Source organism: Lynx rufus, unplaced genomic scaffold, assembly GCF_022079265.1.
Source record: "Lynx rufus isolate CCGP_SWC_20201006 ecotype Redwood Valley unplaced genomic scaffold, mLynRuf1.p SCAF_13, whole genome shotgun sequence".
Classification (NCBI taxonomy): domain Eukaryota; kingdom Metazoa; phylum Chordata; class Mammalia; order Carnivora; family Felidae; genus Lynx; species Lynx rufus.
In genome coordinates this window covers 22,171,684-22,184,147 of record NW_025814827.1, presented here as the reverse complement: position 1 = coordinate 22,184,147, position 12,464 = coordinate 22,171,684, and the positions used below count along the sequence as shown (strand labels likewise).

The 12,464-nt window shown below is 36.5% G+C and overlaps 1 protein-coding gene across 1 annotated transcript in view; it reads right to left on the bottom strand.

Moving 5' to 3' along the window:
* Positions 1 to 12,464, bottom strand: part of WDR72 (WD repeat domain 72) — a 203,600-nt gene that overhangs the window by 65,334 nt on the left and 125,802 nt on the right. Inside the window, exon 17 of the mRNA XM_047074452.1 lies at positions 12,261 to 12,459. Within this exon, the coding sequence (XP_046930408.1) occupies positions 12,261 to 12,459 (199 nt within the window). The remainder of the gene's footprint in view (positions 1 to 12,260; positions 12,460 to 12,464) is intronic.

Sequence of the window (12,464 nt, the reverse complement as noted above, 5' to 3'; positions counted from 1 at the left end):
GCTTCGTGAAGAGGCAATAAAAAGTTAAGAAAAGTAAGTTCTGCTTTACAAATAAAATTCTAAACAGAAACACGGGCTTTCTTTCTATCTCCTGCTTTACTCACTCTCTACACTAAACCATCTCACTTCTCCTCTTAAAAGCATTCTTAATGCTTCCCTTTATCTTTGAGGAAAAAGCCCCATACCAGAACCTTTACATTCTAGGTGCCTCAGCTTCCGAATCCAAACCAGAGCATCCTCATTTCCTGTTATCTTGCGAACACCAAATTTATCCCCATTTCCTCTGTGTTGTCCTCATGTTAAATATTTTGCCTGAGATATCCTCCACCAAGCTTCTTCTCAATGGTGTTACTTGGGTCCTTCCAGAAGCAGATGTTAAGATGGAGTTAGGAATGCAAAAGGTTTATTGGAGATTAAGACTTGTGAAAGAAAAAAAAGGGGGAGAGGCAAAAGCAGAATTGGGCAAGGAGCTCTCTATTCACTATGCAGATCTGACAAAAGTCTCCTTCATCCCAGTGGAAACTCCAAAGCAAAGACTGGCTGTTAGAGGAGGTCTGTATGGACTAAAAATAGCTAGGCTCTTGTACCACTACCTTCCTCAGTCATTGTCCCAAGAAGATTACCACGTCTGTTCCAAAACGGGGATGGATCCTGGAGATGCCAATAGCTGGAAGCTGTCAACTAGCCACATTCTTCACAGCTGGACAAGTAGACCTTTCTAGTAGAGTGATCTAAGCAGTTCATCTCTCCATGTCTGCAACACTGCTATTCTCCAAAGTACATGTGAATGTCTACTCCTGTGCAAAACCTACAAAAAAATCATTCTCAGGCACCTGGCGGCTCTCCATGCTTGCACAATAATGGGAACTTTAGTATCTCACACCACATCATGGTCTCACTATGTTTACAGGGCTTTGCCTTTTGGAAAGTAGAAACTGCATCATAGTCTGCTCAGATTCCTAGTAGATAGCTTGAGAAACACAATTCCTATCATATAACATATTCAAAAGAGACAGATCAAATTGATGAATGGATGGATGGACTGATCCAATTGGTTATTCCCTACTTTGGTGCAGAGACACCAAGGGATATATCTTGTATATATCAAGAGATATGAGCATTTCAAAATATAATTTTAATATACTTTAAGTATTAATGGCATGGATGAGACACATTAAAAATTAGTATATTCTAAGCCAAGGTTTTGGAATTATGTTCCTTATCATTTAAATGAACTTATGTATCTTTTTTCAACCATTTTTCTCATTTCCAGTTTTCTCAATTTACAAATTAGTAAATAGTTCATTTAGTTTAGTTTAGTTTAGTTTTTTTTTTTTAATTTTTAAGTAGCCTCTGTGCCCAATATGGATGGGGCTTGAACTCATGACCCCGAGATCAAGAGTCATATGCTCCACTGACTGAGCCAGCCAGGTGCTTCCAGTTTATCGAATTATTAAATTCTAAGATAAACCAGTTTTATTCTGTATTGTAAAATAATTTCAATTGAAAATTTTGGATTTTTCTTCGATGACTTCCATGGAGTATGCTTAGTAGCTTAGTAAGACACATTTTTCATTTAATCAGCCAACAAATTGACTCTATGCCAGGCCTGGAACTAAGCTTGTAGGACATATAGATAAAAGTGAAAAAATAGGACAAGAAAATCTTTTTCTAATGGAAGAGACAATTGCAATAAGATAATTTACTACATAGCCTGGGAAGTGCTATGACAGAAGTGTACACAAAGTGGGTGGAGCACAGAGGAAGTAACAAACACGAGAGATCCAAGAAAGGAACTCCTTGAATTAGTTGGAGGTTACTAATTAGATTTTTATCTCTCTGTGCATAAAAGAGGGGAGGGGCAGAAACAAGGAAAGCCTCAGAATGTAGAAGAATCAATCCCTTTCTTGAAGTCAGTAGTTCTCAGCAGGGTTGGTACTGCTCCCCTGGGGGAAGGCTTTGGAAACTGCTGGGCCAAGGAACACCAGTTTTCCCCAATGATTATGGAGACACTGGCATTTAGTGGTCAGGGACTAGAAATGCCAGATGCCTTGCAGTGTTCAGGATAGTCCTTCACAGTGAAAAATTGTCCTGACATTTCACATGTTTTTCACATATTCCAATGGACATTTATGAAAGTAAAAGCCCTGTGTATAATTTCCTGAGCCCAGAATCTAACTAGTTTACACAGACCTTTCAAAGTTTTAATATACCCCCAAATTTTTAAGAAGGCCTTTAACCCTGTATAAGAAGTGGCCAAATTTTTCTGCTGCTGTTGTCCATATCTTTGCCAATAAAATCCATTTGAACACCCACGTCACTGACAACACTACCACATGTGTGTGGGAGTCTGCATTAACAGCAATGGGATGTGTCCAGGCCAGCATTTTTATTATATATTTTAGTGTGGTCATGCCCAAACTTTTACCTACTGAGATCCATATTATTTCATTATAAATTACTTATTCTTTTGATTTTTCCTGTAAACTGTAGAGCAGTCATATTACTTAAGAACTTCATTTAGGCTTATAAGGGGACATCACATACTATTGGCTATGTAGTCTGTGCTAGGATTGAGAGAGTTGAAAACCATAATACTTAAACTTTTTCTAAGATTCCAAAACAGACCTCATTCAGATGAAAAGAAACATAGGAGGCTGGAAAAATGTCCACCATTACCATGCTCTTACGTATATTCCGCTAGGGAGTGCTTTTATGTTGCCCCCAGATAAGCAGGGCTGCCTGGCTGGCAGACAGGTGTTCCAGAATAGATATAAAAGGCCCATGTTCACCTGTAATGGGTAAAATATTTTTTTAAAAAAGGTAACAACTCTTCTTTGAACTGTCTCCATTTCTTGTAGCTTATTATTGAAAATGAAGTACTCTGCCTTGTTTTTTTTGTTTGTTTGTTTGCCTTCAGACATCTGTCAGCATTAATTTTTTTTTCTGGTGGCTCTCTAGACAGATAAATTACTCTTAAACTGAATAGATAAATTTGAAGAAATGCCTCTGAATTAACACTTTAGGAAAAAAAATCATCCCTATAATGATCTTTTCCATTCTCTTCCTACCTAGAGACCATTAACATATTGTTTAGCATTTCTTCCATTCTGCCTTATAGACTAGTTCTTTAATACATGTCTGCCACTGTCATTTATCATTCATCTGCTCACTCAGGCAACAAACATTTAATGAGCACCCATCATGCCCCACGTGGTGCATTAGCAGCTAGGAGCACAAGATTAATAAGTTCCAACTTTTGCCCTCAAGGAGTTTAGAGAGGTGGGAAAGAAAGCAAATAACAAACAATTAGAGTGCCAGATGATATACACTATTTTAGAAGGATATACAAGAAGTGTAAAAAGTGATGTAATTGAAAATTCCAGTACCTTCCATTGAACTTTAGATATAATAAGTACTAAATGAGAGATTTTGTGTGAAATTAATTCAAATTGTTCCAAGACTAAAAATTGGACAGATGCACTGATGAGTTAAAATGGAAAATAAAGCTCCTGCCAGAATGTCACAATGACATTCTTATTGAATGGGATATTCCAATGGCATGTGGAGATGAATGGATAATTTTTTTTTTCTTCAGCCACCATTCTTCAGCCAGATTGTCTTGGCATGTGCCAGACACTGTGCTATCTGCTGAGAATACAAAGCTGAATAAATCCCTGCTTTTTATCTCAAGGAGTTTAGTTGTACCAAAATTTCTAGAACTAGGGATGCACATCCATATTGGCTAAAGGGATTGGATTTGATGGAGGAACTAATATCACACCAAGTCCCAGGCTCAGGGATCAAATCAATGGGGAGGAGGCTGACCCGGTTGAGTAGGTTGTAAATAGAATTCCTAGTTAGCAGCATAAGGGCTACCGGCTACAAGAGATCACGAATGATCTAGAAGTCCAAAGAGAGGCAGATAAGTCAGAACCCAGCCTGTGAATCCAAATACTGAGGAAATAGTGTTTGATGCAGCAGTTCCTTAAATAGTCTCATGGAGAAGGTGTAGCAGCATGAGGAATAAGAAGACAAGTTTTAGGGGCGCCTGGGTGGCGCAGTCGGTTAAGCGTCCGACTTCAGCCAGGTCACGATCTCGCGGTCCGTGAGTTCGAGCCCCGCGTCGGGCTCTGGGCTGATGGCTCAGAGCCTGGAGCCTGTTTCCGATTCTGTGTCTCCCTCTCTCTCTGCCCCTCCCCCGTTCATGCTCTGTCTCTCTCTGTCTCAAAAATAAAATAAAAACGTTAAAAAAAAAAATTTAAAAAAGAAGACAAGTTTTAGGCAAGGCTTGGGGCTCTCTAAAAATGTCAGATGATTGAAATTAGATCATGACAAAATGACTAGTGACGAGCCAAACAATAAGCCATAAGGAAAGAGAAGATTTCTGGATGGTTACAAACTAGATCCATTCATGTGTCTATTTTTAAATTTTTGCAACCTGCTGTGTATAACATACGGTCCTAGGATGATGATGCTTAGAAAACACAATTTCAGTGAATATTCAAGACTATGTATATCTGGCTGCTAAAGAAATGCAATCAGCTGATTTTCCTTGTTTCCTCTTTCTGTCACTAATTAGGAGTTGGCTGAATCTTTAGTGCAAGCTTTTCCATGGCCCATCCATTTATCCATCCACTCAATAAATACTTATTACCAGCTACTAGGTAAAGGACCATCCAAGGGGATGGGAGGAAAAAAGATAAATAGACCCGACCTCTGTCCTTGAGGGGTCAGCGTTGGGAGACCAGTCTGAGCTCCGGAGAACAATAGTACAAAACACGTCGATTTCAGCGACAGAATCTAGATCACTTTTTCTTTGTCAATAAATTTAAATGGGTATGCAGACAATAATCAATAAAGTGGTGCCTGCACAACTGTTACCAAGGAAATATTTAAGTCAATTCCTTGATGCTACTGTCTCTGTGCAGTCGGGCCAGGTTGGCATTCTGATTGCTCATGAGGAAAAAAGACGATGAAATACTCTAGTTCATATGCCAAGATGAAAATCATCAATCTCAATCTCTGTGAAAGATGAAACTACTTTTGGAAAAAGAACAGTGAACTCTATCAGTCTTTCTAAGGCAATGCAATCTTTAAGATGATACAGAGAGGGCAGACACAGTGGAGAAGTTCATAAGAATTTATATGGGGGAAAAGGGAAGTGATGAAATTTCTCCATCAATTTTACAGGAAGCTAAAAATAATACAGGACATATATTAAACCCAAATGACAACCATGTTTTTTGAAAGGTATGTAATGTATTCTAGGTGCTAAATAATTTAATCGCTTATCACAAATAAATTCATCTTCATCTAACATATGAATACCTTGATATTTATGTAAGATTTTCTATTACATAATTCAAATTAATCTATAAAAATGAAATTTTATATTTCCTCTTCTCCTCCTCCCCTAACTGCCAACCCATACCCCTTTCAACTAATATGTTTATGCCAATTTTTTAAAAAATATTTTACTTTTAAGTAATCGCTACACCCAACGTGGGGCTTGAACTACAACCCCAAGATCAAGAGTTGCATGTTCTACTGACTGAGCCAGCCAGGAGTCCCTGTATATGCTAATTTTTTTTCTAGCATTTACCAGTTGGCATTTCTAGTTCCCAGATATAAAACCTTCTGTTTTTTAACCACTAAAACTTATGTAAATTTATATTCCAAATGAAAGTCTTTAGCATTAAGTATGTCTTTAATGGAATAGCTTAGAGTGCCATACCCAAAGGTTAGTAGAAATTAGGTGTTTTATATTTTCTGATGAATTTCTTCATGAGATTCTTCCCGTGTTGTTTTGCCAAATATCTGCCCCAACCCAGGTAATACCTATCTCTATAACTGTCCTACAGGAAGCACTTGGTAAATACTTGCCAAGTTTAGAGGCGGTGAAGGAGAATTGTGGTTAATTGGGACAAAGAGCCTACATTTTGAAACCAGACTGCTTGGTTTTGACTCCTGGTTCTGTCATTTGTTGGTAATGAGAACTTGGGCAAGATATTTAACTTCTTTATATATTTTTTTCATCAGTAAAATGGGGATAATGATACTACTTCTCCCCACAGAACTGTTGCCTGGATCAGATAATTTAAGGTATGTGAACACAGTAAGCTATTAATGTTAGTTGTTCGTCATGTCATTATTATTGTCCTTATTCTGGAAGGCTGAGACTTAGAAAAGGAAGGCATTGGCACAGTGTGATTCAAAGAGGACACAGATGTTTTCCAAAGCAGAAATTAAAGGCCTGTGGGTTTCTCTCTGATGTCCAGGCTCCTCATTCACACATGTATTAATCAGATGATTCTTGGGAGGAAGAAAAAGGCATACGTGTCTCTAGTACTCTTAGCAAACAGCTACCATCTCCCACTTCAACTTTTGACTTGGTTAAATCATGTTCATCTTTCAGGTCTTGGATTAGGCATCTTTTTTTTTCTAAGAAGCCTTTAAAACCTCAAAGACTGGGTTTGAGGCCTCTCTGATGTGCTCCTGCAGGCTCCTGTGGCCTTGGCTACCCTGATGTTAGTTTGTGTCTTCAACTGGAGATTTTCAATTGATTCACTGTGGCACCCCTTACTCTTGGATCGGTACATAGAGGCATAGAGGAGTGATACAGAGGAGATATGCATGGAAGCTTTATTCAAAGTTTTGGAGACAGCACAGTGTGCCATGTGGAATATCAGGTTACCCACCCTGAATAAGCAAAAGCTTATCACATCTGCCTTCTTCGCTTAATCCACCCAAGGGCTATGGTTGGGGTACTTTCATGAAGAAAATAACAAGGAGGATCTCTGAAGCATTTATTTAGTATATTAAATAAATATATTATATATGCATATATATATGCTTTTTATTATATATGCACACATATGCTTGTTTATGAATAATATACATGCTATTAGTATATCAACATTATGTGTATTATACGAAATACACAAAACTATAAATTTCAAAAAGAAGTCTTTAACACACACACAGCACACACACACACACACACACACACACACACACACACCTCCTGATAGAGCTTAAGATAAACTTGGCAATGCCACTTACATCTTATTTGCTTAAGCTTGCACTACCAGTATTATCTTCAGTCCATGGTTTCTTGGCAAGAAATTCTTGTCCATTTTCTGAGGGTTAGTTTAGTTAATACTAGAAAATAAAATCTGTGGGTCATCTAGGCAGGGACACTTGAAACTGAACACAGTAGGGACAGCCTTCTGTAAAGTAGGTCTTCCACTCTTCCTTCAGCACACCTGGAATACCACTTGTGAGTGACACTGCACTACCTGACATAAGAGTCAAGTCAGGATACCCAAGTCAACCCATATATCAAATATTTTTTGTTTGAAAAAAACGTAAGTATAGACTTTCATGATCTTATTCATCTGTATCTAACCCATCAGCAAATACTGTAAGTTATACTTCAATATACATTCATAATCTGATCACTTCTTCATCCAAGCCACCATATTTGTTCCAAGCTGCCATCATCTAGGTTATCATAATGGCCTCCCAACTGGTCTCCTTGCTTCTCTCCTTGGTCCTTGAACTGGAGACAACGTTAAAATATGTGTCCTTTGTTTGCTCAAATTGTTTCCTATCTCTCTCAGAGAGAAAGCCTAAGACCTTACTATGACACTCAAGGCCTTCAATGATATATCTCCCATTACATTTCTGCTTCTTGCTTATGCTCATCACACAGACCTATCCTAAATGGCTTCTGTAGCCTTAAAGAGGAATGCATTGGCCTTCTCACTGAGCCTGGGGAGTTCACAGAGGGTGGAAGTTGCATTTGCTATTAATAAAGATAGTCAAGAGGTGCCTGGGTGGCTCAGTTGGTTTGAGCATCAGACTTTGGCTCAGGTCATGATCTTATGGTTCGTGGGGTCAAGCCTGGCATCTGGTTCTGTGCTGACAGCTTAGAGCCTGGAGCCTGTGTCTCCCTCTTTCTCTGCCCTTCCCCCACTCATGCTCTGTCTCTTTGTCTCAAAAATAAATATTAAAAAAAATTTAATAAAATAAAATAAAGAAAGTCAAGAAAGTTTCCCTGTGAGGTAGTCAACTCTATTTCAAAGCCTTTCCACCACTAGACAGATTTCCTTCTGCGAAATTCAAAAGGCAGAAGGAAACCTGTCCTGATCCAGTCCTTTTGCTGATGGCCACCAGGACTAGAAAACTTTTCTGTTGAATTTATTTACCTTTATTTACCACAAATGCATGGTTTTATTTAAACAAAGAGCACATTTTCATTATTTAATTTTGTAGATAAGTCTTTGAAAATGATGCATGTAGTAAAGATTATTTGCAATACCCATATTTGATGCATCATTTTCACAACCACACAGTTTAACATGAATTTAAATTCAGCCAATAATTTCCAAGTGGCAGTTTTATCTACAAAGCCTCCATTTCTATTTCAACCAATTTATTTGATGGAACAATTTAGAGCACTTGTTTCAACTGATCCAGATAACATTAAAAACAATAAAAGGAAATAACTTTCAAATGCATTTTAATAATAGAAACCATTGCTGTTTTTAAAGCAATGAATCTTAGTTTCAAATGTGAGTGTTAATTCTGCGAATTCCTATTAAACAGATTAAGGAGGAGAGCAATGTAACTGTTGTAAAATGTAAACCCAGATAAAATCCAGCACTCTCCCATAAAATACTGATACACAAATATTAATATCTCAAATAAAATACCTGCTGTGAAATATAACAAGTGAAAACACTGAAAATAAATAAGATACAAAATTGTAAAGTTCAAACACACATTATACTTCAGTTCTCACTTCACTTGATTTCCATTGCTTTGTAGATGCATCTCATGTTCAAATAGTTCAAGAAACCTGGTGATTTTCTTTATTATGAGGGCTGAGATGGCAATGATTGAACACTCTGCATTTTCTTTGGTAATAGAAAGTATGATTTATGAGAGGAGAATAAAAATCTAAGAAAACCATTCAATAAATTATTTAATTTTCAGATCATGCTGATTTAGAGCAAATTTCCTTCATGCTGCCAGTATGGAAAATGCAGTTGACTGGATTAGAACACAGTGTTTAAGAGAATATCTGGGTTTGCCTCCCCATTTTTATTTTGTGATTCTAGACAAGGCACATAAACTCTTTTAAGCCCCACTTCATTCAGTTTTGAACAATGGGATCATAATATGAACAATGTCTCAAAGTACAAGATACACACCACCAGTGGCATTCAAGAAAGCTGGCATAGTGATAGACTTTTTTACAAATACTATTTATTTTAATGTATCTGCGAAAGATACATAATTAATATGTCATGAAACATACAGAGGTAATTTTTCAAGATAAGCTTAGGTAGCACCATGGGAATCTCTCTTTTTCAGTGAGTAGTTTCTTTTCAGAGCTACTCAGAAACTTCATTTCCCTGAACATGGACACTTAAAAAAAATGTAAAACTGTTTACATAAATGACTCAAATGTTGGAAAGAGAGACAGGGTTCATGTGAATTAGGTGAGAATTAAAGGAAAAAGTGAGTTAACATTCATAAAGTACTTAGCATAGTGTTGGAGTGTATTAAGAAAACAATAATTGGGGGCGCCTGGGTGGCGCAGTCGGTTAAGCGTCCGACTTCAGCCAGGTCACGATCTCGCGGTCCGTGAGTTCGAGCCCCGTGTCAGGCTCTGGGCTGATGGCTCAGAGCCTGGAGCCTGTTTCCGATTCTGTGTCTCCCTCTCTCTCTGCCCCTCCCCCATTCATGCTCTGTCTCTCTGTCCCAAAAATAAATAAACGTTGAAAAAAAATTAAAAAAAAAAAAGAAAACAATAATTGTTGCTATTTTTCCTTATAATATATTATTGCCATATTGCTATAATGCTAATAAACCCAATATACCCCACTTTGGCATAAAAGAAGTTTATGAGTATCTGTTCATAAGAAGGGCTTCATCTGTTAATTTCCAAATGATTTACAAATAAGATGCATTAAGAAATCAAGAAACCAAGAAAGAATAAAAGAAATTGGGGGGAGGGGGGTGGGCAGGTGGATGGGAGCTCACAGAGGACAAATGAGCAAGGACCTGAAAATAAAACAACATAAATCATTTATCATAAGAATATTTGGTGATAGGTGTGGTGACACTGGGTCAAAGTAAATCTGCCTATAAAATTCGAGGAATAATCACACCTGGTGAGTAGTTCCTACATCATTTCCTTAACCTTTGAATTAGAATATCTGAAATAAATAAAATAGCTTTTTCCTTACCTATTTTAAAAATTCCAACAAGTAATATATTATATACCACACAATAAAGGTCCAAAACTTTTCTTGTAATGTGACTAAGTTCCTCTGAATATTTTAAAACATAGGTGTTTTGTTTTGTTTTGTTTTGTTTTGTTCCAAAAAGAGAGAAAGAAAGGGAATGTTAATACCCAACATAATATTGCTTGGAAATGTTCCTCTTCAATGCATGTTATATGTTTCCATTAATTTCAATTATGGTTAGTATTTTCCAACAGACCCTATTTCCCAAGAAGATACATGCTCAGCATTTTGGGAATGTCTTATTTCTTTTAAATAAAACTTCCAAATTTCATCCACCAATTATCACGAACTAACTCTAATTTTTTTTAACATTGGCAAAGGATCATTCAATAATGATCAATAATATCTTAGATATTAAGATAATTATCTAACTTAAATTCCAGATGTCTTCAGTCATAATAAGACTAAATTCCACCGTATATTTCCAATACCCAAGAATTAGTTGGGGACAGAACAGGGCCCAATCTAGTGAAATTTCAAATAATGGATAAGCTATGTGACAGCAAAACTTATCAAAAGTTTGACCTTGATAACCTGCCATGAATTTCTCAACAAGAAAAGAGGGCTATGGGCCAAAGGATAAGTTAGACAGTCAAACTTAGGGACAAAGCATATAAATGCCACATAATGACAGTTAACACATGATGAATGATACTAGCTGTCTTTGGGGAGTTGGAAGAAGTGTATTAATGACCCTGTGGGTGCTTGCCGAATGAATCAAGAACCCACATGCACTCACTGAAAATTAATTTAGAAAGGAATTTTTCTCTTCTTGCTTGAAAGGTGTAATACAACTACAATTATGTGATATGATCAAAAAGGAGCTCCTGCAACTGGGTGAATTTATCAGATAATTAAAACTAATTTCTGGACAACAGACAAACAAATGACTTGAAATTGCCATTGAGCTTTATCAAATTGCTTATTGAATTGACCATCCTCAGTGCCTGTCTTGGCATTAGGAAATATTCTATCTATTTTGATATTTGGCCTTCCAGAAGAAGCCTCTCTCTGCTACATATCCTCTCTCACTACATAATGCTATCCAATCAGTAATCTTATAAAAATAATAAGAACTAAATGTAATATATTTTTAAGAATGTCACCTGTCCTAGGATTTAACATTTTAAATATGGTACCATTTCTCTGAGTCCCAAATGAATAAAAAGAAAATCTCTTTTTGAAAGCTAAAAGAAATACCTAATAATTTTTAATAACCTGTTTGTAACGTGTTTTCCCTGAAAAAATATATATATTTGATCATAAATTAATTTGTTAAGCAAAAGCTTACTGAGTTTGAAAATTATAATTATATTTTAAATTATACTTTTACTTTTAAAAATTGTTTTTTTTAATTTATTTTTTTAAGTCACAGTTAATGGACTGAAAAATCAGGTAACATTTTGCAGCAGAAATTGAGATTCAATTGCTATCCATGAACCATACACATTATCATCATGAAGTTACAATGACAAAATTTGTTATAAAATCAAGTGGTCCACCTATCAATGAGTTTAATTTCAGTTTGTACTACATTTCTTATTTTCTAAAAAGGAAAAGAAACCAGGCACATGGCTATTATCAAGGTATCAAATGAAAACAAATTTAGGATCCATTACTATCAAGGTATTCTTAAAATGTATATCCCATTAAGCCAATAGTGTTAATCCTGTTTTCATTTTTAATTACTTCATTTAAAAACATTTTAATAAACAATATAAATTTTTGTTCTGGGAAGTATTTATTGATTATAACAGAATTTAGAAATTTTTTAGAAACCTGAGAATTATAAGAAGAAATTGATAGCAGAATAGGTCAGAAGCAGGGCACTTGGCTCGGTCTTTGCAGAAATGATATATTGTGAACTCATATTCTCAATGCGCTCTAAGTAGTAGAAAAGTTCTGATGAAAGTGCATGTCCATAAATTTTGCACTTACTTTGCAGAGGCAAGGTGTCTGTAGTACAGTGTAACTCTACCTCCTCCCGGGTCCATTCCGTCTCCTGCAGAATCTGTCTCATCTCACAGTGAACATCCTCTATCATGGACACTGGTTGACTGTTGCCTGCTCTCTTACTCAAGGTCTTCATGTGCTGTTGAACTTCTGCCAAGAGAACAGCTTGTATTGCTTCAGTTACCTATA